The 24,447-nt window shown below is 34.5% G+C and overlaps 2 protein-coding genes and 1 long non-coding RNA gene across 4 annotated transcripts in view; all 3 read right to left on the reverse strand.

Moving 5' to 3' along the window:
• GLU2 (glutamate synthase 2) overlaps window positions 1–17,210 on the reverse strand; it is a 51,111-nt gene extending 33,901 nt beyond the window's left edge. Inside the window, exons 1-7 of one of the 2 annotated variants that reach the window (XM_088208774.1) lie at window positions 16,759–17,210; window positions 15,514–15,829; window positions 12,052–12,494; window positions 11,823–11,954; window positions 10,526–10,624; window positions 10,120–10,190; window positions 318–414 (exon numbers count right to left, since the gene is read on the reverse strand). In XM_088208774.1, the coding sequence (XP_088064900.1) occupies window positions 318–414; window positions 10,120–10,190; window positions 10,526–10,624; window positions 11,823–11,954; window positions 12,052–12,494; window positions 15,514–15,829; window positions 16,759–17,028 (1,428 nt within the window). In that variant the 5' untranslated portion in view covers window positions 17,029–17,210. The remainder of the gene's footprint in view (window positions 1–317; window positions 415–10,119; window positions 10,191–10,525; window positions 10,625–11,822; window positions 11,955–12,051; window positions 12,495–15,513; window positions 15,830–16,758) is intronic. The other variant, XM_088208775.1, reaches the window with a different exon arrangement.
• On the reverse strand, window positions 6,310–8,777 carry LOC110822871 (uncharacterized). Its single transcript, XR_002541309.2, has 3 exons — window positions 7,141–8,777; window positions 6,728–7,044; window positions 6,310–6,630 (listed from the first exon to the last, which is right to left on the reverse strand). It is a non-coding gene; the product is annotated as an uncharacterized LOC110822871 (long non-coding RNA).
• Window positions 17,211–19,756: 2,546 nt separating the features above from the next.
• On the reverse strand, window positions 19,757–23,591 carry LOC110822710 (phosphatidylinositol 4-phosphate 5-kinase 4-like). Its single transcript, XM_022052882.2, has 8 exons — window positions 22,026–23,591; window positions 21,783–21,950; window positions 21,534–21,699; window positions 21,331–21,447; window positions 21,005–21,198; window positions 20,789–20,919; window positions 20,613–20,685; window positions 19,757–20,398 (listed from the first exon to the last, which is right to left on the reverse strand). The coding sequence occupies exons 1-8, from the start codon at window positions 23,189–23,191 to the stop codon at window positions 20,110–20,112; spliced, it is 2,304 nt and encodes a 767-aa protein (XP_021908574.1). The 5' UTR covers window positions 23,192–23,591; the 3' UTR covers window positions 19,757–20,109.
• Between the last annotated feature and the right edge of the window lie 856 nt (window positions 23,592–24,447).

Consider the following 24,447-nt stretch of genomic DNA (forward strand, 5'->3'; position numbering starts at 1 on the left):
TTTGTCCCAAGAACTTGTATAGATAGGAAATACGACACAATAATTCTTGACACCAACTCCCAAATACAGCAGTTTTCAGGAAGGTTTATAAATGGTATGACTTGTTCTATTTTCTGAGTCACCTTAATAAGAAGCTCATTTAATTATATCTCTTTAAAAAAACATGAAATTTATCACATTGCTATGTGAGATTTAGAGCTCTTTCGCTAGATACTAACCAGCTTAAAGATCCAAGTATGAGCAAGATAGATATGACTATAGTCAGGTAGAGTTTCATAGAGATGGTGCAAAAAATAAATAAAAGACATGAAACTCACCTCAGAGGCAACATACACAACATTATCTTTTGTCCTCCAATACCTTGCAGGTCGCAGTCCATTCCGATCAAGACAAGCCCCAACTGTTTTTCCATCACTGTGCCCGCGTGAAGTAAAATAAGCATCAGAAAGTAAAATAAGGATTAGGGAAGAAAAGTCGGCAAAGAAAACTGTTCATAGACAGAGATTTATTTCAGAAGAATGGTAAAACAGCCTTTAGGTCAAACACCTGAACCATTAGCTCATGCCATCAGAACCAAAAACAGTGATTTCACATATTCTACTGGACGAAACGTGACAATCTGTAAAAATATTTTTACTTATTTATTTGTATTTCTTTTAGACAAAAAAGATTTAAAAGAACTAAATTTATTTCACCTGATCTATTAATATTGTCTGTCATGATCATGCATGCTAGAGACATTATTGTTACTAGTACTATGAAAAGGTATTTCCATTACTCCTTTTTTAGACTAATTCCATTGTTCGACTTCCAGAACACTTTTCGTTACTGTCTAGGGTCGATAAGACTTTTTTTCTTGTCTGTACAAAGTACAAACCATGGACTTCATCAGACAAACACCCGCAACAAAATGCAACATCCTCGTCACAAATGTTTGGAACCTAGGGGATAATCAGATAATATGAAAAAAAAGAAAATTATTAATTAAACAGAAAATCCATTCAAATACTTTCTTTCCGGATAAAGTTTTCACTTAATACCCAGAGATCCACACTTGACTAAGGCTTTGTTTAGTTGTTTTCAAGTTGCTTTTTTTAACCCTACTCATTTTTGAAAAATCAGTAGGTTATGTATTTATTAATTATTTTTATTTAAAAAAAACAAACAAATATTAGCTGCTGTGGGGAAAGCAACCATATAGCTACTTTCCCAAAATTATAAAATTTGCTTTCAGAAAAAGTAAGAAAGACAACTAGTGAATTTCTATTAACCACAACAATTAGATGCAAGCTTGAGGGTGCCTCTAGCATCAAGGATTTTGAACCTATTAACTTATTTGGTAGCACCTGAAAACTTCTTGCAACGGTGCTCAGTTCCAAACTCAAATGGGTCTTCAGGAGTGTGGTTGGTGAGTCTTGTAAAGGGTTATAAAAGAAAAATACTGAATAATTCTTATATTATTATTGAAATGAGAAGTAGAGATATATATAGACGGATTCATATATAATAAGCACCATAAATTACCCTAATTATTTTCTTCCTAATTACGCTTACATATTTAAAAAGATAATTATATTATTATATATAGAGAATATTGTATAATGTTTTAACACTCCCCCTCAAGTTGAAGCATAGATATTAATCATGTTCAGATTGTTTCGAAAATATTCAATCCATGTTCCATTCAGAAGTTTTGTAAATACATCACCAAGTTGTTCTTCTGTTTTCACATAACCAGTAAATATAAAATTTTCTTAAATTTTCTCTTGGATAAAGTGATAATCAATCTCAATATGTTTAGTTCTCTCATAATACACAGAATTTGAAACAATATGAAGCGCAGCCTAATTATCGCACCAGAGTTTTGCAGAAGATGTGAGTTTCAAACCAATTTCATCTAACAAATGATGTATCCATAAGATTTCGCATGTGAACTGGGCATAACTCTATATTTGAACTCTGCACTTGAGCGATATACAATTGTTTGCTTCTTACTTCTCCATGATACGAAATTTCCACCAACAAAAATACAATAATCCATAGTAAACCTCCTATCAATCTTAGATCCAGCCCAATCAACATATGTACAATATTCAATGCGAGTATGCTCTTGATTTCTGAAAACTATGTCGAGTTCCGGGGCACCTTTTAAATAACACAAAATATGTTCCAAAGGCTCCTAATGTTTGACTGTAGGTACCGACATAAACTGGCTAACAATACTGACAGGGTATACAATATCTGGATGAGTCACAATAAGGTAATTCAATTTCCCATCAAGTCAACTGTATTTCATGGGTCATCAAGGGGATCACCATCATCTTTAGTAAGATATACATTTGGTACTATTGGTGTACTGCATGGCTTAACTCTCAATTTTTCTCTTTCTGCAAGTAGATCAAGTATATACTTTCTCTAAGATAACAAAATCCCTTCCTTACTTCTTATTACTTCAACTCCCAAAAAATATTTTAGTTGTCTCAAGTCTTTGATATTGAACTTGGTATCATCAACATAAACAACAACAAGTATAATATCAAATGTTGATTGTTTACAGAAGACTGAATGATCACACTTACTTTTCTTTAATCCGAACTCACATACTACCTTACTAAACTTGTCAAACCATGCACTAGAACTCTGCTTTAGACCATACAAAGATTTGTTAAAATAACAAACTTTCTTGTACTCCCCCTGAGCAATAAACCCAAGTGGTTGCTTCATATATACTTCTTCTAAGAGATCACCATAAAGAAATGCATTTTTAAAATTTGGCCATTAGAGAGAATGTATTAGAATATTCCACCTCATAAGTTTGAGCATAGCCCTTCGCTACCAGTCGAGCTTTAAGTCTTGTCACAGAGGCATCTGAATTCACTTTGATTGCAAATACCCATTTGCACTATACAATCTTTTTTCCTTTGGGTAAATCTACCAGATCCCAAGTATGATTATCATCAAGAGCATTTATCTCCTCGAGCATAGCATTACACCAACCAGAGAGATTCAGAGCCTCCTTTATTGTCTTGACTATAAAGATTGAATCTATATAAGCAATTAAAGTACTAGACGAAGGAGACAGATGGTCATATGATATAAAATTAGCAATTGGATAAATTGGTGTAAGAATGGTGTATTGATGTTTACCTTTAAGAAGACCAATGGGAAGATAAACGTTTTGTGCGGCAGAATCAGATAATGATGAATCTGATGCAAGACATATATCATCAGTTTGTTATCTTCTGGATAAATATGAATAATTGATGGTGGTACTTGGGTCAAAGACACATGAACACTATCACCAACTTGCTCGAGTAGAGCTGGAGGCACATGATTTGGATGAGTACTTTTATTTGTTTGCTCAGTAAAGGCATCTGGTGTGAAACTATAAATGAGCAACTAGTTGTCTGTCTCCAGATTTGTAGACTTGGACGATAAGAAGAACGGTATATTTTCTGAAAAAACTACATCAGTTGATATCAAATTTCTATTAAGATCTGAAGAGTAGCTCCTGTATCCTTTTTGGAAGCGAGAATACCCCAAAAATACGTATCTCAAGGCCTTTGGATCCAATTTTGTCACAGTAGGTTGCACATCTCTAACATAACAGGTACTACCAAATATTTTAATTTGCACCGGAAATAAAGATTTGTTCGGAAAAATGAAACTGTAAAGAACATTCCTATTAAATACTATAGATGGCATACGATTAATCAAGAAACAAGCTGTATAAACAGCATCAGCCCATAATTGCTTAGGAACTTGTGTTTGGAACATGAGAGATCAAGTTGTCTCAAGTAAATGTTTGTTTTTTCTCTCAGCGACCCTATTTTGAGATGGTGTATCAACACACGAGAATTGGTGAAGGATCCCGTATTGAGTCATGTAGTTCTAAATGAATCTGATATATATTTCTTAACATTATCACTCCTCCATACATGCACAGAAATATTGAATTATGTCTTGATTTCAGCACAGAAAATACAAAAGTGAAAAAATACTTTCGAACAATTTTTCATAAAATATATTCAAGTCATGCGAGAAAAGTCATCGACAAAGTTAACGAAATACTTGAATCCAGTTTTTGACGAAACAGGGCAGGGCCCCCAAACATCATAATGAACTAACTCAAAAGTATATTAAGTTCGTCTATTGACTCTTGAATCTAATAGACTACGGTGATGTTTTGTAAACCGACATGACTCACAATCCAGTGATGATACATCATGAAATTGAGGACATAACTTTTTCAACACAAGTAGAGATGGATGTCCCAATTGACAATGTGCTTCAAATGGAGAGATAATACTAAAGCAGGCAATTGATGGAGATACCCAAATATCAAAAATGTAAAGACCATCTGACATATTTCTTTTACCAATAATATGTTTCGTCATAAGATCTTGAAGAACACAATAATCAGGAAAAAATGTAATACAACAATTCAAATCTTTAGTAAGTTTTCTCACATAAATTAAATTGAAAGCAAGTTTAAATAGACTTAATACAGATGGCAGAGTAATAAATGGCGTTGGTTTTGTGGTCCCCAAACCCACAATATTATATGTCAACCCATCAACAATAGTTACAAGAAAAGATGCTTTGTGTGATCGAAAATTAGAAAAAATATTAGAATTACCTATCATGTGATCTGTACCACCAGAATCAATCACTCATTTGTTTGAGGAGAAGATAAAATATTTTTTCTCTGATTCAGAAAAAATAGAAAATTTATTCAAAAATTCCTAATACTGAGTAAATTTAATATATTTATTAACTAAAATCATAACAGTTCTCTCAAAAGATAAAATAGCAATAGTAACAACAATATTAGTGGTCTGTGTCCTCCGATTGTGATTCTGCAATTTCTTACAATATCGTTTTATATGCCTTTGTTCACAGTAATAATAATAGACAATATTATCATCAATTTCAATTTATAAATTACAAAAAAATGTCACTCAGAATACCCAAATCACAACAGTTAGAGATACCTGAAAAATACTGCAAATATACCAGAAAATCTAAGAAAACAGAATATCTCTTCACGCACACCAGGACCTCATTGTCAATCGACAGAATCCACGCACCACCACGTGAAACCACCATACAGTCTCCTTTCGGCCGGAAATCACCACAGAACTTCAATGTCGGCCCTAATCTAGAATGGTGCTTGCAGAAACGCCCCAAATCGCGCCGGAGAGCGGAGAATCACTTGCTATCGCGCAATATGCTCTGCCGCACCTTTTCCCTCTTTGGCCTTCTAGTTTCGTGCACATAACTGACCAACCTAACTCCTCTATTGCTTCTATCCTCGAACAGGAACCCAGAACTCACGAGAATGCTCTCCTTCGGCAATCCTACCGCACGCAGCCTCAAACTGCCGCACGCACTGCTTCTCTGTTTCTCCCGTATGCACCACTGTGTTAGCTGCACTCTGAATTGGCTAGAGATCAGTGGCTGTCTTCTTCCGGCGCCGGAAATGGGTTGTTCAACCCTTATTTTGGTCTGATGCGATTTGACCCTTAAAACCCTAACCCTAACCCTAACTTTGATACCATCTAAAGGATTAGAAAAGAAAAATACTGAATAATTCTTGTGTTATTATTGAAATAAGAAGTACGGATATATATACATATAAGTAGATTCATATATAGTAACCAACATAAATTATCCTAATTATTTTCTTCCTAATTACGCTTACATATTTAGAAAAATAATCATATTATTATATATAGAGAATATTTTATAATATTCTAACGAGTTTCAACATACTTTTTTAGAGAATAGGCAAACATGCCACTCTAACAAATGAGGTTGTGGTCTCAATTGAAAAAAGGGACCAAGAGATTTCATTTTCAAAGCTTGAGATAATCAGTCTTGCGAGTTTTTGTTTTATATACTAAGTAGGCTTGGCTTTGGGGAAAATGGTGTCCTTTAATGTATAAAGTTATTTCTTTTGCAGTTCTTATTAATGATGTCCCTTTGTATTTCTTTTTGGGCTTCAAGAGATCTTAGACTATGTTGCTCAGACTCAGGTGCAAGTATCCATTAAAACATGAATGTGCTTAACTCAATAATTTTTATAGTCGAAGATAATGAGGACTCTATTAACAAGTTCAACATTTTAATATTGTACTTGGATTCGTTTGATATGAAAAGTAATAACTAATATAAGCCTATGCAAAGCTAAGACAATATCATATACATAATAAAATTGTCTCCTTTATAAAGTTAAAGACAATACCACATACATATTAACAGTCTTCAGCACAAAAACTAAAGCATATTCAAATTTGTAGCGCAACAAAAAAAAAATACTAATTAGCATTATTAAATGATTAAGTACATAAAAGAAAATGTCAAAAAGTTAAACACTCAAGAACTAGTATGTCCCTTTATGTGTTTTCCATTTCAGCTTTTAGTGCAAGTGTCTTCATCATTGTCTTTATATCGTCATGCATCATGCCCTCTAGTTTTAGGTCATCAAAATGTTTGACATCCCCATCAAGTGTCGGACACACAAATTCCACACGCACAGCAATGTTGTGTTGTGCCCAACACAAGCATGACATTAAAATTAAAGAGTCTAAGCAACATAAGTCTGGGACAAGAGAAGTCTCTTCCACCCTATCATGATATTAAGGGTTAAAAAAATTACAAAAAATGGGCAAATTAATCTTTTTGTGTAAATAGTTAGGGTTAGCGTTTCTTTATATATTATTACCACGAGATCTGCCGTCACCAGCCACAACCTCCGCCAAAGCTGAAATGATCGCGTGATCGTCGCCACACCAAATCCAGGCAAATCCCACCATTTTGCCAATCTATGTCACGTCTGCCTATAAATAATGTATTCTCCTACGCATTAAGAACACATTGGAAATCAATAATAAAGTTATCCTTTTAGTCTTCTTCTTTGTCGAATCTCCCTTTTCTCCCTTTTCTTCTTCTTCTTCATTTACAGGTCAGTATCATGGCAAAGGTATTTAAAAATTTGGTATTAAAGCAGGAATTGGCCGATTCCTTTGCCAAAGTCACAACCTACACTTGGTCGAAAGGGAAGACAGTGACAGTGGTCAAGTCTAAGAATTCTGAAATCCTCGAACTCACTATGAAGGACATCGATCAAAAACTTACCTCCTTCATGGAAGAGGTGTACGAAATGAAGAAGGAATTTCGCCAACAATTGAACACCATCATGGAGCAGCTTCAGGGGGCGCCCTTAGAAGAATGGTTGAAGCCGTCGGCAGATACGTGTGAGGAGAGAGGCCGGCTTCCCCTCCCGAGCGAGGCGAATGGTTTAGGGTTTCAGACATCCTCAGAAGACCGGCTGAAACAGCCAGCGAACACATGTGAAAAGGGAGGTTTGCCTCCCATTCCGAGCGGCACAAATGGCTTAAGGTTTTCACCCTTTATGAAGGGCAATCCATTTGAGGAAAAGTGAGTCGGATCCATGGAAAAAGTAGACCGAAGCGGCCCAATCCAATCCGGTCTAGATAGGAATGACTTGACTTGACCCAGTTCCGATCCCCTGGACCCAACCAGCCCACTTGTCATGCTTCCTCGCACCAGTTCAACCTGACCTCTCTTACTTCCTAAAGTGAAAATTGCTCTTTTTGAAGAGGTAAACCCCGTGGGTGGGTTATAAGGTGTAAAAAATAATTTATGATCCACAAACCTCCTGACAAAGAAAAAGTGGAGACTGCATATCTGTATTTGGGAGAAGTTGCCGATGTATGGTCAAATTTGATGTCATGGACTAAGAGTATTTTGTGAAAGAATTCTGTCGTATATTCGGAGGTCTCTCGCGAAAAAATTTCATAAAGAAGTTCAACAAACTATCTCAAACAAGTACTATTATCGACTATCAAGAACAATTTGAACACTAACACCCTCTCATGGATGTAGATTAACCCATACTCTTAGAAAAATTCTTTATATCTAGTTTTATCAGTAACCTCAAAACAAACAACCAATTATAAGCCTACTTAAGCAGCGCACATTTAATCAAGCATTTGAGCAAGTCTTACTTCAAGAACAATCTGTGATAGAAATGTCCCGAAATTCATATTTTACTAGCCAAGTTGTCAAATTTTCATAAAGATCATAAACTAGAAATTATGACCAACTTCTCCAAGCCGTAAGAAGGAATATGGAAACCTAGAAGAGTCATAACTACTTGCTACAAGTATAGAGACCGGTACTTTCTAGGAAACCATTGCGTGAGTAAAACAGTAATGGCTTTAGAGGAAATTGTTACAAAAGGGACTCAGAAGAAAAGATTTCCACAACTCAACTTTGAGGATAAGGTTGATACTCGATGGGAGGGTGTTGTTAGGATATTAGGGGTAAAAAAGAAAAAATCATAAAAAAACAACTCAGTCTTTTTGTGTAAACATTTAAGGTTAGGGTGTCTTTATATATTATTACCACCATCATATCTGCCGTCACCAGTGGTGGCCCCCACTAGGGCTAAAATGGCCGTGTGATCGTCACGGCACCAAATCCGAGCAATTCCACCCACTTCGCTAATCTCTGTCACGTCTGCCTATAAATAATGTATCCTACGCATTGAGCACACATTAGAAATCAATAATAAAATTATTCTTTCAGTCTTCTTCTTCTCTGTCGAATCTCCCTTCTCTCCCTTTTCTTCTTCTTCTTCATTTACAGGTCAGTACCATGGCACAGGTATCTGACGTACCTCTCTTCATTATTATTATGGATGGTCTTAAAGGACTTATTGAGGAGCCAAGGACAGCTTTTGCTTTAGAGTTTGGTGGTCCAAAAGCAGAGGACATTCTGGAGGTCATGCATCTTATTTTTGTTAATGGTACTCTCTTGTTTTGAAGGCTTAGCTGGACAAGCCTTGGGCTGCGACGTGTCATCTTTGCCTCTCAAATATCTTAGCTGCCATTGAGTGCCAAGTTTGAAAATCGTTGAAAATCAAGTAATTATAATGGTTATATCAGAAATATTTACTTTCCAATTTAGAAGATATGACATCAAAGTTGAACAAATCTCTTTGATTTAATCTACTATTTATTCTGGAAAATCTTCTCACTAATCAGGAAGATTCTTATCAAAAATCTCTTTGATTTAATTTGTCATTTATTTTAGAAAATCTTCTCATTAATTAAGAAGATTTTTTTGTGTGAATATGGCAACCTTTGTATTATAAATACAATCCTTGTATCATTATCGAAGCCAATAAAAAATGCATAATCTTCATCCTTCTTGGTATTAAAGAAATTCTAAAAAACCAGAAACTTTTTCCTCTTCGTCCAATGGCCACAGTCATCTCTACTATTTCATCTCAATCTGTTACCAAACTCTAATAGAGGATCTAAGTCCAGCGCCTTTATCATTACTGGACACAAACTGAATGGTCATAACAATCTCCAATGGTCGCATCCAGTTATTAAGATCATTTGTGGTCAAGGAAAACATAGCTATATTACAGGTGCAGTCACTAAACCAAAAATCCGATGACCCACTCTACAAGACGTGGAAAACTAAAAATAACTTAGTCACGTCATAGCTTAAGTTTCATGACGAAAGATGTTGGGGAGAATTTTATTGTCTATAAAGCAGCCCAAGAAATCTAGGATACCATGTGTGAGACCTACTCGTATAAGGAAGATACAGCGGGGGCATTCAAGAGTGAAGGTATCCTCCATGGACTCCATCAAGAGAACCTCTCAGTCATCCTATATTTCATCTGTCAGTGTAAGTATTGGCAGCAATTAGATGTGTATGAAACTATTCAATACTACTGTCGGACCAATGCAGCCAAGTATAAGAAAATCATTAAGAAGAAACAAATTCACAAGTTTCTGCTAGGACTCAACAAATACCTTGATCAAATTTGTGGTTGAATCCTAGCAACCAAACCTCTACCTAATCTGAAAGAGGTAGCAGCTAAATTTCTCTATGGATATCATCCAAACTGGGTGCTCAGTTTACAGGTCAATTTTTTCACTCAATAAAATTATGATCAAGTTTGTAACATAAGTTTTTTCTCCTAGCACAACCAAACAGAACCTAAACCTAAACCTGTATGGTCCCTTCTTAAGTGCATGTCCTAAAGAAGGATGTGAGCCTTAAAAGATTTACCTGAATAAGAGTAAGGCAGGTCCATCCCAGGCCTCCATCTGACCCTTGTAGTAGTCATAAAAATCTACAACCTATGGAAAAGTACCAGTCAGACTTGTCCATATGTAAGAAAACATAATGAAATTAAGCTCGCCAAGATCATCAAGATAAAGCACAAAGAGAGTGGATTCAAGCAGTGATAACATGAAAAAAACATGAAGCCAATTGAGAAGAAGGATTCATTCAGTTTAGTCATCAACTGACTAAATTCAACTGCACCAGAGTCAAATTGCAAGTCTTTGTAACTTATAAGATCGGACCTAACTTGAACAGCATAACATCAAAAAAGGAATGTACTGAACAAGATTTTTTCCAAAATCAGAATCATACAGCAACATAAGCTGAACAGCATATCAACAAAAAATACCTCAGGATATTTGATCGACAAAGTTGGATGATTCTTATACGCCTCTGGGACAAGAATCATTAGAGCTTCATCAGGAGTACGGCCACTTCTTATTAGCAACTGGTAAACAAACAAAGCAAGTTTACAAGACATCATAAATCAAACTGTGGTATAAGGAAAAAGATTTAAACTGACTTGTGTCTGAATGTGATATCATTAACAGCTTGCAGCATTTGTATTGAAGAATTATGTGAGGTGTTGTTTTTGACTAAGATTAATCATTGGTTACGGAAGAAGATAATATCCATCTAGGAGATCTTTATATGAAGTTTTCCTGTATCTTTCTTTTGTTAAAACCTTTACTATGTTGAACATGATTACTTTATCATCAGCAGCAACATAATATATCGAGAAATCAGCATATTAGTAATATATTACTTGAACTTCTATTTGCAAAACTGGAATAAAATAGTTGAGGAAAAAGGTTTTGAAAGTTTGATGAAAAGCTTACCTTTAAAATTAAAATAACACATCTTCTACCAAAAACAAGAAACTAAAGCTTCTACTGTGATTAAAGTAATAAGAGGGTTAGAAAAAACTCGATATACATAACTGTTTCAAGTGACATTTCTAGGAATTTCATCTGATTATCTAATTGTTTCTCTAAGATTTTATTCACCTATATTAATTGGAAGAAGAGAATAGTGCTTGCATGATCTTTCAACCTACACATCCATTAGCAAGGGCAGGAAAGGCACTGATTGACCAAGGTCTTACTTCTTCCGCTGCTTGAGAAGCTGTTGGTATACAAAACGGGCTACCCATCCAAACAGTCAAATCTCTGAACTGGAACAGATACTAGTCTACTCTGCTTGGCACACATTTTCAGTAATTTACGTATTTATGTTTCCAAATACAGCAGAATTCATGTCTGAACACCATTCAATAATTTTTCCCTCAATTTCTTGTTGAGCATTTACTTAAATCTTTCACTAGCACATAAAACATCCTGGGGTACATTGCTTAGTTTTTTTAATTACAAAAGTGTGAAATTCTAAAGCTTCAACTACTGCTCCAATTTGTAGAAGCTCCTTTAGGCACCTACAGCCTATTTAAAATTTTCATGTGAGTTCCTTTTAAAGGATTGTTTCCTTAAATGGTGATTACTAAAGTAGCATGAAAATTTATTGAGAGGTCACGTCAAAAGCATTTTACAGTGACCCTTTCTCTTTTTACTTTCACAAATGAGTGTCATTAACAAAACCACCGCAGCAAAATCTAAAAGCATTTTCAAAGACTAATCATTAGTAACTCTTACTTCTGCAGTACTGTCGAGATTTGCAGAGTCCGATGCCTTTGAGTTACCGAAAGGACGAATTTCACTTTCACGGCCACGCCAAACAGAGGATTTCAAAGAAGCTTCTCGAGATTGCATCCAATTTAAGTTCCCCTGAAAAATTAAGTGCCAGTATAAGAGAAAAAATGTTTTACTCTTTGTAGTATATGGTAAGACAAGAGACTAGATAGAAATCCAAAGAAATTATAACCTGTATGGTATTGATCTCTCCATTATGACCAAGAAACCTCATTGGTTGTGCAAGAGGCCATCTGGGACTAGTATTTGTGCTGTACCTCCGGTGATAGATGGCAAAAGGTGATCTATATAGATCATTCTGAAGATCATAATAAAATAACCCAAGAACTTCTGAACGAAGCATCCCCTTGTAAACAATGGTTTGATTGGACAATGAGCAAAAGTAGAGTTCATCAGCCCAACTTTGCAAGTTTGCTTCCCTTTCAATCAATTTCCGGCAGATATATAGTTCTCGTTCAATGTCATCAATGTTCTCTTCTTTAACAACTCTAACAAACACTTGCTGTATGTTGGGCATGGTTTCTTTTGCATAGAGACCAACTACAGACATATTCACAGGTACTGGCCTCCATCCAAGCACCTCAAGACCCTCTTTCTCAAAATTATTTATAATAACTACAGAAGCGTAAAGTTTTAGTCAAATGACAAAAATTATAAACACAACTTGAAGCCCACTAAAACAGTGATATAATATGTAAAGCAATAGAAACCTTATTTGAGAAAGATAAGATGGTCTTTCACGAAATGGCAAAAATTAGAATCATAAGATGAAATAGAGGTGCATGCATAAATATTAGATTACCTGTCCATCGTATAAGCTTGTATATTGTGCATATGTATTATTTTGAAACATAAGTAAATATGTACCAATCCATGAGGACGAGGCTAATAGATACTCCATATATTAACGAAAAAAAAAAAGGATTACTCATTTATCTATGTACTTATATAGACAAGGTAACCTCAAATAAATAGATAGATAATGAAAGCAGCTTCACTGCATACAAAACCTCACAGATAACAGGCATGAAGATTAGTGGAACACCATGTACACATGTTTGCAAACAGCAGATATCAAGATGCATGGACCACGGATAAGGGTAGCTACAAAAACAGAAGAATTGGTGAGGAGAGGAATCAGCCAAAAATAAAGTTTAATTTAGGTAACCGCTGGGAGATTATCTTCTTATAAATATTATCAATATGATATTTTTCTCTTATGAGAGAAGAAGTTCATTAGAAGTAGACGGAGAAATTAGGATCAAAAGGAGGATAAGATATGCTCCAAAAAGAGAAAGAGAAAACTAGACAGAAGCAGCAAAAACGAGGAGTACAATGTTGAGTTAATACAAAATCATATCAATATCCTTGTGTAGCATAAACTAAGGGACCCCTGTAAACTGTGTGCTTTGCCTCCCTGTCTGCTTTGGGAAGGCAAAGCACGCAATCTCTCCAAAGATAAGGATAGGATATGCTTCAAAAAGAGAAAGGAAAAATGAGACAGAAAATCAGCAGAAACTAGGAGTACAATTTTGTGTCAATACGAAATCACATTGTGATTCCCGTGTAGCATAGATTAAGGAAACCCTATAAACCATGTGCTTCGGGCAGGCAAAGTGCGCCATCTCTCCAAAGGATCATTTATTGAATGAACCATTGCTTAGACCTTCTCCCACTTCCCTTCAACCAAAGAACCCATAAATTCATGAAAATGGCCCGTTTATAAAGCACCAAATGCTCCTTACTCCGCCCAAAAAAACATAAAGAAGTAGAAATGAAAATCGCCAAGCTTTAGGGCCCACAATCAAACACTCTGAACAAAGAGCATAATATAGTTCAAAACCTCCCAACCATCCCATATTGCATAAACAATGATAATTGTACTCTGAGTTATGGTGAAAGCACATGAAGCACAGAATGGGAAGACAGCTTTTGAGATCTGTAAGTCTGAAGTAAGTCATTGGCATTAACTATTTAGATTAATAGTACAAATTTGTGAATGGCAGGAGTATGAGTCAAAAACTTGCAAAATAAAAGGATCTACAAATATAACACCCTTAAGAATTGAGACACTGCATGCTATAATCAGTAGGAAAAAAATATTCCAAGAAAGCAATAAAAATTTACCAACTTTAATGAACCTAGTCATTTGTATTCCTTAGAAGAAACAGATTCAAAGATATATGACTACCAAAACAGTCAAGAAGACACGACGGTAGGAAAAATTGTGCCTCCCAAATCAAGAAGCAAATGGATGTAAACTTAGAGTAAGCAGATCCAAAGATATATGACTACCACAATGATTCAAGAAGGCACGACGGGAGAATTGTGTCTCCTAAATCAAGAAGCAAAGGGTGTAAACCTCCATCCCCCAATGGTCTCCCCAGAAAAAAGAAAAGGCGAGGAAAGACCCATCTCTTACCTGAAGAAAAAGACAAAAAGAGTCATATACTTGAGTATTAGATTTTGAGTGACTTCTAAGAGATGGAAGACACCCACTTTGGTATCCCAACCGTTCTGTGAGCAATAGATATTAACAATGAGATTATTAGGGTTTTGCTTGAAATATTAATGGCTAAAATATATTTGCTTTCATAATTTACTCCAATTGAATGCTTCCAATTTTCTTTTAGAGGACAAGCATTGGCCAGGAGTAGCTTCTCTTGTATCTCATTTCCCTCCTCTCTATAGACTCTCTTCTGAACATAATACTCCTATCTCTTCTTTCATGAATAAACTAGACGACCATGTGTCAACTTCAAGGTTGCACCAATAAAAGCAACATGATATCTTCCTGAAACCAACAAAACCTTGTAAACAATGTCAACATCAAGATCCAATTCTTAATCTCAACAGCTTTTACTCTTTATGATCACATAGGGCCCTATCTAGTGGAAAATTCCATTAGAAACCTCCGTGAAAATCACCCAAAAGCTTAAGTTTATTTTCTAAACAACAAAACCCTCTCAATTCTTTCATGCTTAATTTTAGAAAACACGCCCAAAAAGCACAAACATAATACCAGATTCAATTCCAAGAGAAACCACTCCGTCAACTCCTATGTTTTTCCGTTACCTAAAACCATCAGTACGCCATGCACTCCTCCATTAAGGCAACTATTTTTTGTGAAAGAAAGGCTAGGTCCGGTTTTTAGCCATTGTTATTACCCTAACTAGAGGAACCTATATACCCTAGAATGTTCCTTTCACCCACAAAAATAATAGGCTTACTAAAACTTAACGTACTGAGACAAATTAGCAACAAATAAACTATCATTCTCTACTGCATACTTCCACAACCCTGCTTAAAACTTCCCTAGATCCTGAATCTTAAACACCCAACCTACATAGGACCAAAAATGCTTATATGCCAACCAAAAGATGCAATGTAATATTTGAAGTATTTTTTTTTTTTGAAGATGCACCAGGTTAAATATCTTTTCATCCATTAAAACAAATCTCCAAACGAGAAATCTACTGTCTCTACTCAAACATAAACTTTTCAAACTTAATGCATACCTAATGTAAACACCAAACGAAGGCTAGATATAATAATTTAAGCATTCAAATGGCCAGCTCAGTAAAAACACGTAAGATATGATCAAGTCAGCTCAAATCATTTCATCCAAAATTACCTATTTTAGCTTCCTCCTCAAGACCACTATCTTTGGGAAGAAAGACCATTCCAACTCCAGTGTGCAACTTATCAAAAGAAGCAATTCCTTGCTTTGCAGCCCAGTCATCAAATAGGTCCCATGGGATTGAAGTCATCACTCCTGAACCATCACCTGAATCATTATCCGCTCCACAGCCCCCACGATGTTCCATGCAACCAAGAGCTGTAAGAGCATCCTTCACAATTTCATGTGATGCTTTATTTTCCAGATTGGCAATAAATCCAACTCCACATGCTCCTCTTTCTGATATTATGTCATCCAATTTTGCAACCTGCTAAAGACACATTTCAGCTTGCAAAAGCAGAAGAAAGCACACAAATATTGCTTCAAACAAACCTATCATCCATAGTATATTAAAAAGCATTAAGAAGAAATCAAAAATTAAATTACGAAAATACTCCCTGGTATATACCAAAAAAACCGTCCTAGATCTAAAAATACCATATGGATCCAGATGAACACATTATAACTGGACCAAGCCAAAAATATAATTCATAATCACTTGGAGGCTCTTCATCTAAAGCTTTTGGACGGTAATCTCTCTAAATGCCAGTGGCAACTCAAAAATACAAAAAGTTATATCAACATATTCATCTCACTGTGGAGCCAGTAGCAATTCGTACTTAATACAGCATCCTAAACAATGCAAAAACTAAAACGTAAACTATACTCAATAACAGTATCTTGATAATTCGATTCGTAAAACGTAAAGAAAAATTTCGGTTCGTTCAGCTAAATCAATTGCAGTCCCCTTCCTCCAATGGTTGGTTTTGCACACACGAAATAAATAAATTAATTAAATAAGAACAAATCCTAGCTACTTTTGTTTGGCCTTACTCTATAATTGAAATTTTCAAAATGAAATGAAATGACTAACTTGCATTCATTTTCTGAACTATTAAACAAAAACAGTTTCGAATAAACGTTAATAATATTTGTTATTTTGCTATACGTTCATTATTTTTCAAATATTATTTTTATTTCCAACACATGCACCAATTTACAAGACACCAAAACGATTCCTCAGTCTTTTCGTATTTATATCATGTTTCTATTGCTATTTTTGAAGTATCATCTCCATTTCAATCATCAAATTCACCGTATAGGCACATTGGAATTCAAAATCCAGGAAACGAGAATATACAACATTTCTAGGTACGAAGCAGAGCTCTGAATCTCGGAAAAAAATTGTGAAAGACGGACCTCGTATTTGGAATCAGAAGATAGCTTTTCCGAGGCAGGGGCATTGGTTCTCTCAAAATCAAGGACCGCCTGGAGCGACGATGAGTTCTTAGTTGCCAATCTCGAATAGCACGATCGAGAAACGGGAAGTCCAATTCTCCGCCTGATTCTCTTTGACTTACAATACAGACCTACAAAGTCAACGAACAAGAAACTTTTGTCGGATGAGAGGACGGAGCTTGGTTTCGTCGAAAGAAGATGAGGAATGGGAGAGACGGATTGCAGAGCCATAGATTGAAAAGAAGAAGAGAACGGGGAGAAGTCTCTCTGGTCTCTCAAACGAGAGTAGAGAGAGTGTATGTCTGTGTGTGTGTTTGTGTTTGTGGCGAAGTGGAGAGAAGATGTGGATTTAGAAAGGATAATAAAAATGGGAGAGAAGACCGGAGCCACCCGCCTCTTCTATGGCGTCTGCTTCGTCTTTCGTTTTTCTTTTTCTGTTTTATAATGGTATCGTTTTCAGTGTCTTTGTTGAAAGGGATATGGTTCCCTGCGGTGCGGTTCCACCGCTTCTAATGGTCTCTCCGCCAATTATTGACACGTGCAGTAAATCTCTACTTAGGCTGTTACTATTTCCAACAATGTTGGCCGCGCTTCATTTTTTATTTTCCCTTTATACTTCTGCGTCACATGGATCTTCAAAAAAATTAATTTTCAACATTAAATTACTATTATTTTCTAATAAAAATTAAATTTTCAAATTATCCTCCAGGTCAAATAAGATGAGGTTAACAATGGTTTTTATTATTTAATATTTAAAATTCATATTTTTATTAATATTATAATATACTAAATAGTGTTACTAAATTCATAATATGTTGAATAAAAAATATTATATTATTTAAATATAAAATATTTTTGTTTAAAAAAAAAAATACCACATTAGCAACTTCGGAATCACGTGGTGTTGATTATAACATAAATAAATAGCTGATTTTTACAGCAAGCTAATTCTATAAATATCATGGTAGATATTTTGCGAATCACACGGCTTCAATTTTTAACTGGTTTTGGATATGCGATTAACAACGGATAATCGGGAAGAGATTGGATATACACGCAAAATTCCTTTCTTTTTTCTCTCTCTTTGCTTTTGTTACTACAAAATTTGAGAAGAAAGAGGGAGAAAAAAACAAAAATTACATGGATAATCCCTTGTAATTAATTTACAATATCTTTCTTTCTTTTTATTTATTACATGACTCTTAATTGTCTAAAAAATTTATAATTATTATAAAATTAAATAATTGATAATTATTGACAATCTAATAATAAAATATTAAAATTCTAAATAATGATGTGTATTGTAAAATAACTGATAATTAAAGGCCTATGATAAAACAAAAAATAAGTATTATAAATTGTGACGTGAAATAATTTAAATTATAGTTATAGGTATCGTCTATCTAATTTTGTATTATTTTAATTTTATTATTAATTTTATATATATTTGTCCAATATAATAAATTTGATTGTTTTATAACTAACTCACACTAATGTAATTTTTGTTGTCTTGCACAGTATATAGTATGAAAGAAGTGTTCACTTATTTTGAGATAAATTATTTTGTACAGCATGTGTTAACTTATTATTATATTACCCGTATAAATTTAATAAATCAATAACTATGATAGCGTATAAAAAATTGTTGGCTTCATACCAATAAAGAGTTATAATTATTTATCCCATGTAAAACTTAAGTACTTTTTGTAATAAAACTTAAGTACTTTTAAATTAATTTAAAAGCTTTATAAATGTAGGGCTATATATTAAAAAACAAAACAAAAGAAATAAATATGACCACATTAAATGTATAGTGGGCTTTTGTACTACTAACCAACTCTCATATATTTTATATTTATCGTTTGATAAAGATTAAAAAATTTATAATAAAATTTAATTTATTAATATATTAATGACATTATAATAATTAAATTAAATTAAATTTTAATAAATTTATTATATTTTTTAAATTAAAAAATAATATATGAAGATTAAATTTTGTTAGTTATAGTAATTATAATAAGTTAAAAATATAATTTAAAAAAAAAAAAAAAAAACTGGAGACTCTTTTGTGCGGTTTGGATAAAATAGAGAATTTGAAGAATAAAAAATAATAGAAAAGAATGGTGCGAGAATTGAGATTTGTGGCTCCACATAAATGGCCTTCTACAACATCTCAAAAGCCAAGTCTATATTTCCGTTAGCGAATGGCAAGGTCCGAACAGCTCGAACTCTCGGGGCCAGTTGCACGCTTTTTTAAGATGGGCTGCTCTGGGTTATGTGACTTTCTGCGTCGACTTTTTTTGTCTTATTGAACTGTCACCTGTTCCGTGAAATGCTTGGGACTGGGTATCGAAATAAAAAAGTTCATTTAATATATAAAAACATTCTTTAACTTTTAAAAAGTTTTATTTGTATGCAAATATTTAGTTTATATTTTCCCAATACAATGTAATATAAATACTTCTTGTTATACGCAAACATAATGTGTATATTTAATTTATGTTTCGATTATTATACAAATAAAGCCTTACATATTTGTATAAATAAAAACATACACATGTATTTAGAAAATAAAAATTTGAAAACTTTTTTATGCATCCTACTTAAATTATATTTAACATAAAAAAATTATTTTTACAATAAATATGATCAATTTAATAATTTAAATTATTAGTATACTATACTTATAAATAAGACGATTTCACATTTAAATTTAAGCAAGTAAAAAATAAAAATTTTATTTTATGAGTTACTTAAAAATATAATATGAGATAAAAATTATTATTATATACATTTTTAAAATATATAATATATATTTTACAATCATATATATATATATATATAAATTATAACATAATCTTTTCGTGATAATATATTAAAATGTATAATTCACCTTCAACCTACAATTTTATTTCGTACATTTAATAATATATCTCATATCATACATTCGTAACCATAAGAAAACAAAGAAATTCAATTCAATTTAAAGTACTTAAATACAATTGAATTCAAAAAACAAAAAATTAACACAACAAATCTCAGGCATTAGTTTCCTTTGATCCCCTGAGACAAAACAATGACAAAGTAAGAATAAGTTTCTAAACACTTTGTTACAACTGGAGTAGACTTTCACTTCCCTCCTCCTTTTTCCTATACCTTTAATCAGAACATACATTGTATAATATATTCTGTACGAGTTTATACATAACCGAAAGAATGATTAGACTTCACATGTAAATCCTAATTTGCAACACGAGTCAGCTGCACATATTGAAACCTAAAAATTATGGGGTTGATAAATTAAGAACTTCAATTATCTTCTGTGAAAATTTTGAATATAAAATCACGAAAACGTTTTGAGTATTGTCTCGGATCAACTGCAGAAATAGAGGTCGGATCATAATGGATTGACTTGTAAGCATGCTCGAGTTTCTTGCTAATGTCGTAGTCTTGAAGAATGTCTATGATTCCAAAAAACATTATCACTTCGTAACAGTCTCCGGTTGGTTCTCCAATGAGTTGAAACTCGCAATCGCTTCTTCTCATTGTTCTCTCAACTCTTGCTGGCATGTTAATTCCTAGTCTAATACTCGCCCACCTACAATACTCGATTCAAATTTAAAAAATATTCAAAATTTTAAAAAATTAAGATAAATTTTCATTAAATTTATGTTTTATTCTAAGCAGAAATTGAAAACAATTAAAGCATAACTTTATTAATTAAGATTAGTTTAATAATTATATAAAGTTAATCTAATAATTAAGGAGAAAAATAAAATAAAATAAATTTTGAATAAATGAAGAGAGTATACCTCTTGGGGTCAATAAAGAGCTGATCAACATCTGCTCTAGAAAGACGAGGCCCTGAATCATTTTCAGATTCTCCTGCAAAAACAAAAACAAGATTCAACTCCCTCTCTCTCTCTCTCTGTTTGTTTCAAGCTGAGCAACAATGGCGTCCAGAAGAAAGGAAGAAAGGAAAATTAACCAGTTGGAGTTCGAGCGCCGGAAGGAATTAGCTCTCCAGCAACCGATGCTTCTCTGAAGTGAAGACCAACCAGAAGACTGTAATCCATAATTCTCTCTTGCTCTAAAAACTCGCAATCGCGGTCTACTTGCCTGCAAGTTGAAATTCCCTCAAAAGCTTAGCTCAATAAAATGTTTGATTGGCGAGAAAATGAAGGAAAATTTATGAAATTGCGACCTGCAAAACTCTTGGTACCAAGCCTTTTGCAGTCTGAATAAGAAATTGAGATCGAGATCTTTGAGGATGGTGTTTTCGTCAATCTCCGATTCGGGCTTATCTGTTGTGCGGCCAAGTGAAGATCCTTTCAAATCGAAGCGTCTGTGTATTGTGTATTCAGAACAGAAAAGATTCCCCATAATAATGAACCGCACCTGCATCAACAAAACAGGTAATGTTACATATTATACCGTACAAATTTATATAAGGTAATAATACTCTATATCCACCTTGTCTAATCGTATATATATTTATATAAATATATGAAATTGGAGAAAAAGGTTAACCTTCTTTTGGATAGGACCTGTCAACTTTACACAGTGCAGGCCGTAGAATTTGATGACCAAAGTGTTCTCAAAGGCTCGGACATGGTTATAATATGCTGAAAGCATTCTTAAGAGAACCTGCATGTCACGTGCAACCAATGATATGTACATACATATATATGTGTATAGTCAAATATATATGTATGTATGTGGGAAAAACTCACCTTGACTTCTGATTTCTTCATTGTTTTGATCATGTAACGATCATCGTTGGTCAAGTAAAAGAAGCTACCACTTTTACCAGGAGAAGATAGCTCACGGAGAGCATCATTCCCACAAATTGATATCATGTAATCAGCTGGGTCTACCTTGAATAACTTCCTCAAACTCCTGCAAACTCAAATTCACTTGTTATACACACATATATATGTGTATGCAGGATATGATATATAGATGTATTTGGTTCCTGTGACCTGAAAACTAATGGGCAGTAGTCCTTCCATTTGAATTCACAAGACTGGTGGGGTGGGGTATATTTGGTTCCTTCCGGAGGGAATCTTGTCCAAACTTTCTCCTTTGGATCAAAAGCTGAAGCCTTGAGATCAAGAGAGGCTGCTGGTGCTGGTCTTGCCACTGAATGCCTGTTCATGAATATATGTACATAAATATATATATATATAATAGTATATGTAAGTAGAATATAGTATAAGTAGTACCTGATTCCGAGCTGTAGATTGAGCATAAGCTCATAATTCTTGTGGCCTTTAGAAATAGTCTGTCCCTGTTTTTTCCCGGCTCTTGGCAATCTCATAGGAACAGACCTTGGAAAATTCCCATCTTCCCCACTAAGACCCAATAAATCCCCATCCATATCTCTCCTCACATCATAATTTCCTTCTCCATCACACTCCCACATGTTCATCTTCTCAAAAGCTCTCTCCACTCCCACGCTCACCCGCCCATCCACCGACATTCTCTTCGGTTTCTCCACCCGCTTCGACGAGTTCCACACCGCCAATCTCTTCTGCGACGGCAGAATCGATACCCTCTCACCGCTGCAAACCTTACAATTCTCATTTATATCGTTATAAACAGCCTGCGGATCCCATTCCATCGTCTCCTCCGGCGACGAACCAGATGGGTAATACGTCCCATTTTGTTCATCCACCTCTCTGCTCCAATGTCCTACGTAGAAACTCCCATTAGGCCATTTTAGGGTACCATTCCCTTTCGGCAGCCCGTCTTCCCAGTACCCATCGTATCTATTCCCGTTTGCCCATACCAGACTGCCCTTGCCTGAAATCGCCCCGTTTTTCCATTCCCCGATGTAATGGTTTCCGTTTTGCCATTGGTACTTCCCGTTCCCTTCTTGCATTCCTCTTCTCCATTCTCCGTCATACCAGTCTCCATTACCGTAGCTCTTCACGCCGTGTCCGTGCTTCAAGTTCATCACCCATTGGCCTCTGTAAGTGTCCCCGTTTGACCCGATGTAAGTGCCGGTTCCGTCCATGTACCCGCTTTTGAACTCGCCTTCATAGGTGGCGCCGGACGGCCAGCTGAACCGGCCTTTGCCCATTGTCTTGCCTCTGTACCATTCGCCGACGTACATGCAGCCGTCGGTCCAAAGATACTTGCCTTGGCCGTGAGGGAAGTTGTCGTACCATTGCCCCGTGTAGTAATCCCCGTTAGGGAGAACTCGCTCGGCGTGGTACAAGTCTCCGACGCTGATCCGGCTTTCCTCGTCGTCATCGTCGCTCTCTTCATCTGCATGAGGCGCTATGGATACGGTGCCGAAGATGCTGTTGGCTCGCTTCTTCGCCGCCTGGGTTCGCCGTACCGTTGCCTCCCATGCCTTGACGACGCCACTCTGTTCTTTACTCATTCTGTGATATATGTATATACACTTGGAATACCTATCTATCTGTTTCTTTACATGCTCCGTTTTGATTTACCGTGAAGCTCCCCGAAATGGGTGAGGAGAAAGACGAATCAGAAGATCAAATTACAAGTTCTTGTGATAAATCATGAAACCCAGATGAAGAAAAATACTAAAAATTTAACCACATTGTGTTTGTTAATCAATCTCTGTTATTTTCCCCCCCTCTGTTTCTCCGGACAAGGAGAAAGAAAATGAAGATCGAAGAAAAGGGTGCCTTTGACTATTTTCTCGAACCCAAATAAATTAATTTACAGAACCAAAAAAGAATTAATTCTTCTAAATTCTAGAACGGAGGGGAAAAAATAGGATTCAGTTTTTTTAGGTTAATTTACTCTGTCGAGAATGTAGATCATGAAGTGAGTTCGCAAGTAAAATTGATTATGAAACCATTAAAATTTTTATGGTCAAATTAATGATTAATTAAGAAGAAAGCATAATTATCTCCTATAAATTATCTTATGTGATAGATTAGTGATTAAAAATAGTCAAAAGAGAGACTTTTTCTTCTGTGAAAAAAAACACCGGTTCTGTATAATTCATATCCTGCAAACTCTATTACCCTCCATAATTGTACGGACATCCGAGATCCAAGTGAACATATGCTATTCTTAGGAGGTGAGTTTCCAATCACTAACTTCTACAAAATTGCTGAAATTAATTTCTTTTTTTTTTAAAAAAAATCATGTTCCTAAATAAATAATTAGAAGAATTTAGTCAAAACTGGATATTTTTATTAGTCTCAAACTAATAAACAGTCATATTATTTCATAAGAATGTTATATTTTTGTTCGTGTCGATCTAAATTTTTCAATTATTTTTTTTCTTTTAATAAGAGAGTAAAAAATTCAAGTTAATTTCCAAAATTTACATGATAAATTTAGTTTTATAGAATTCAACTATCAACTTAAAATCAAGTTTTATATATTTTATTAACTATTCTTTAACCCAACAATAAATTTTTTTTCTCAATTATATTTTTTTCCTTTTTAATTCGGAATTTAGTTTGAGTCTGATATTTTTTTCAAAAAAATTGTGTTATATAATTAATATGCAAACTCTACTTAATATCAATAAAATATATTAATTTTCATTAAAAAAATGTCACATAAAAGATATATGAATTAAATTATAAATATCAGAATAATAATTGTCTCAGTAATCAGTTTAGAGTAGAAATAATTAAAATTACTGTAAGAGAA

This window comes from Carica papaya, chromosome 8 (genome assembly GCF_054855325.1).
Source record: "Carica papaya isolate Zhongbai chromosome 8, ASM5485532v1, whole genome shotgun sequence".
NCBI classification, from domain to species: domain Eukaryota; kingdom Viridiplantae; phylum Streptophyta; class Magnoliopsida; order Brassicales; family Caricaceae; genus Carica; species Carica papaya.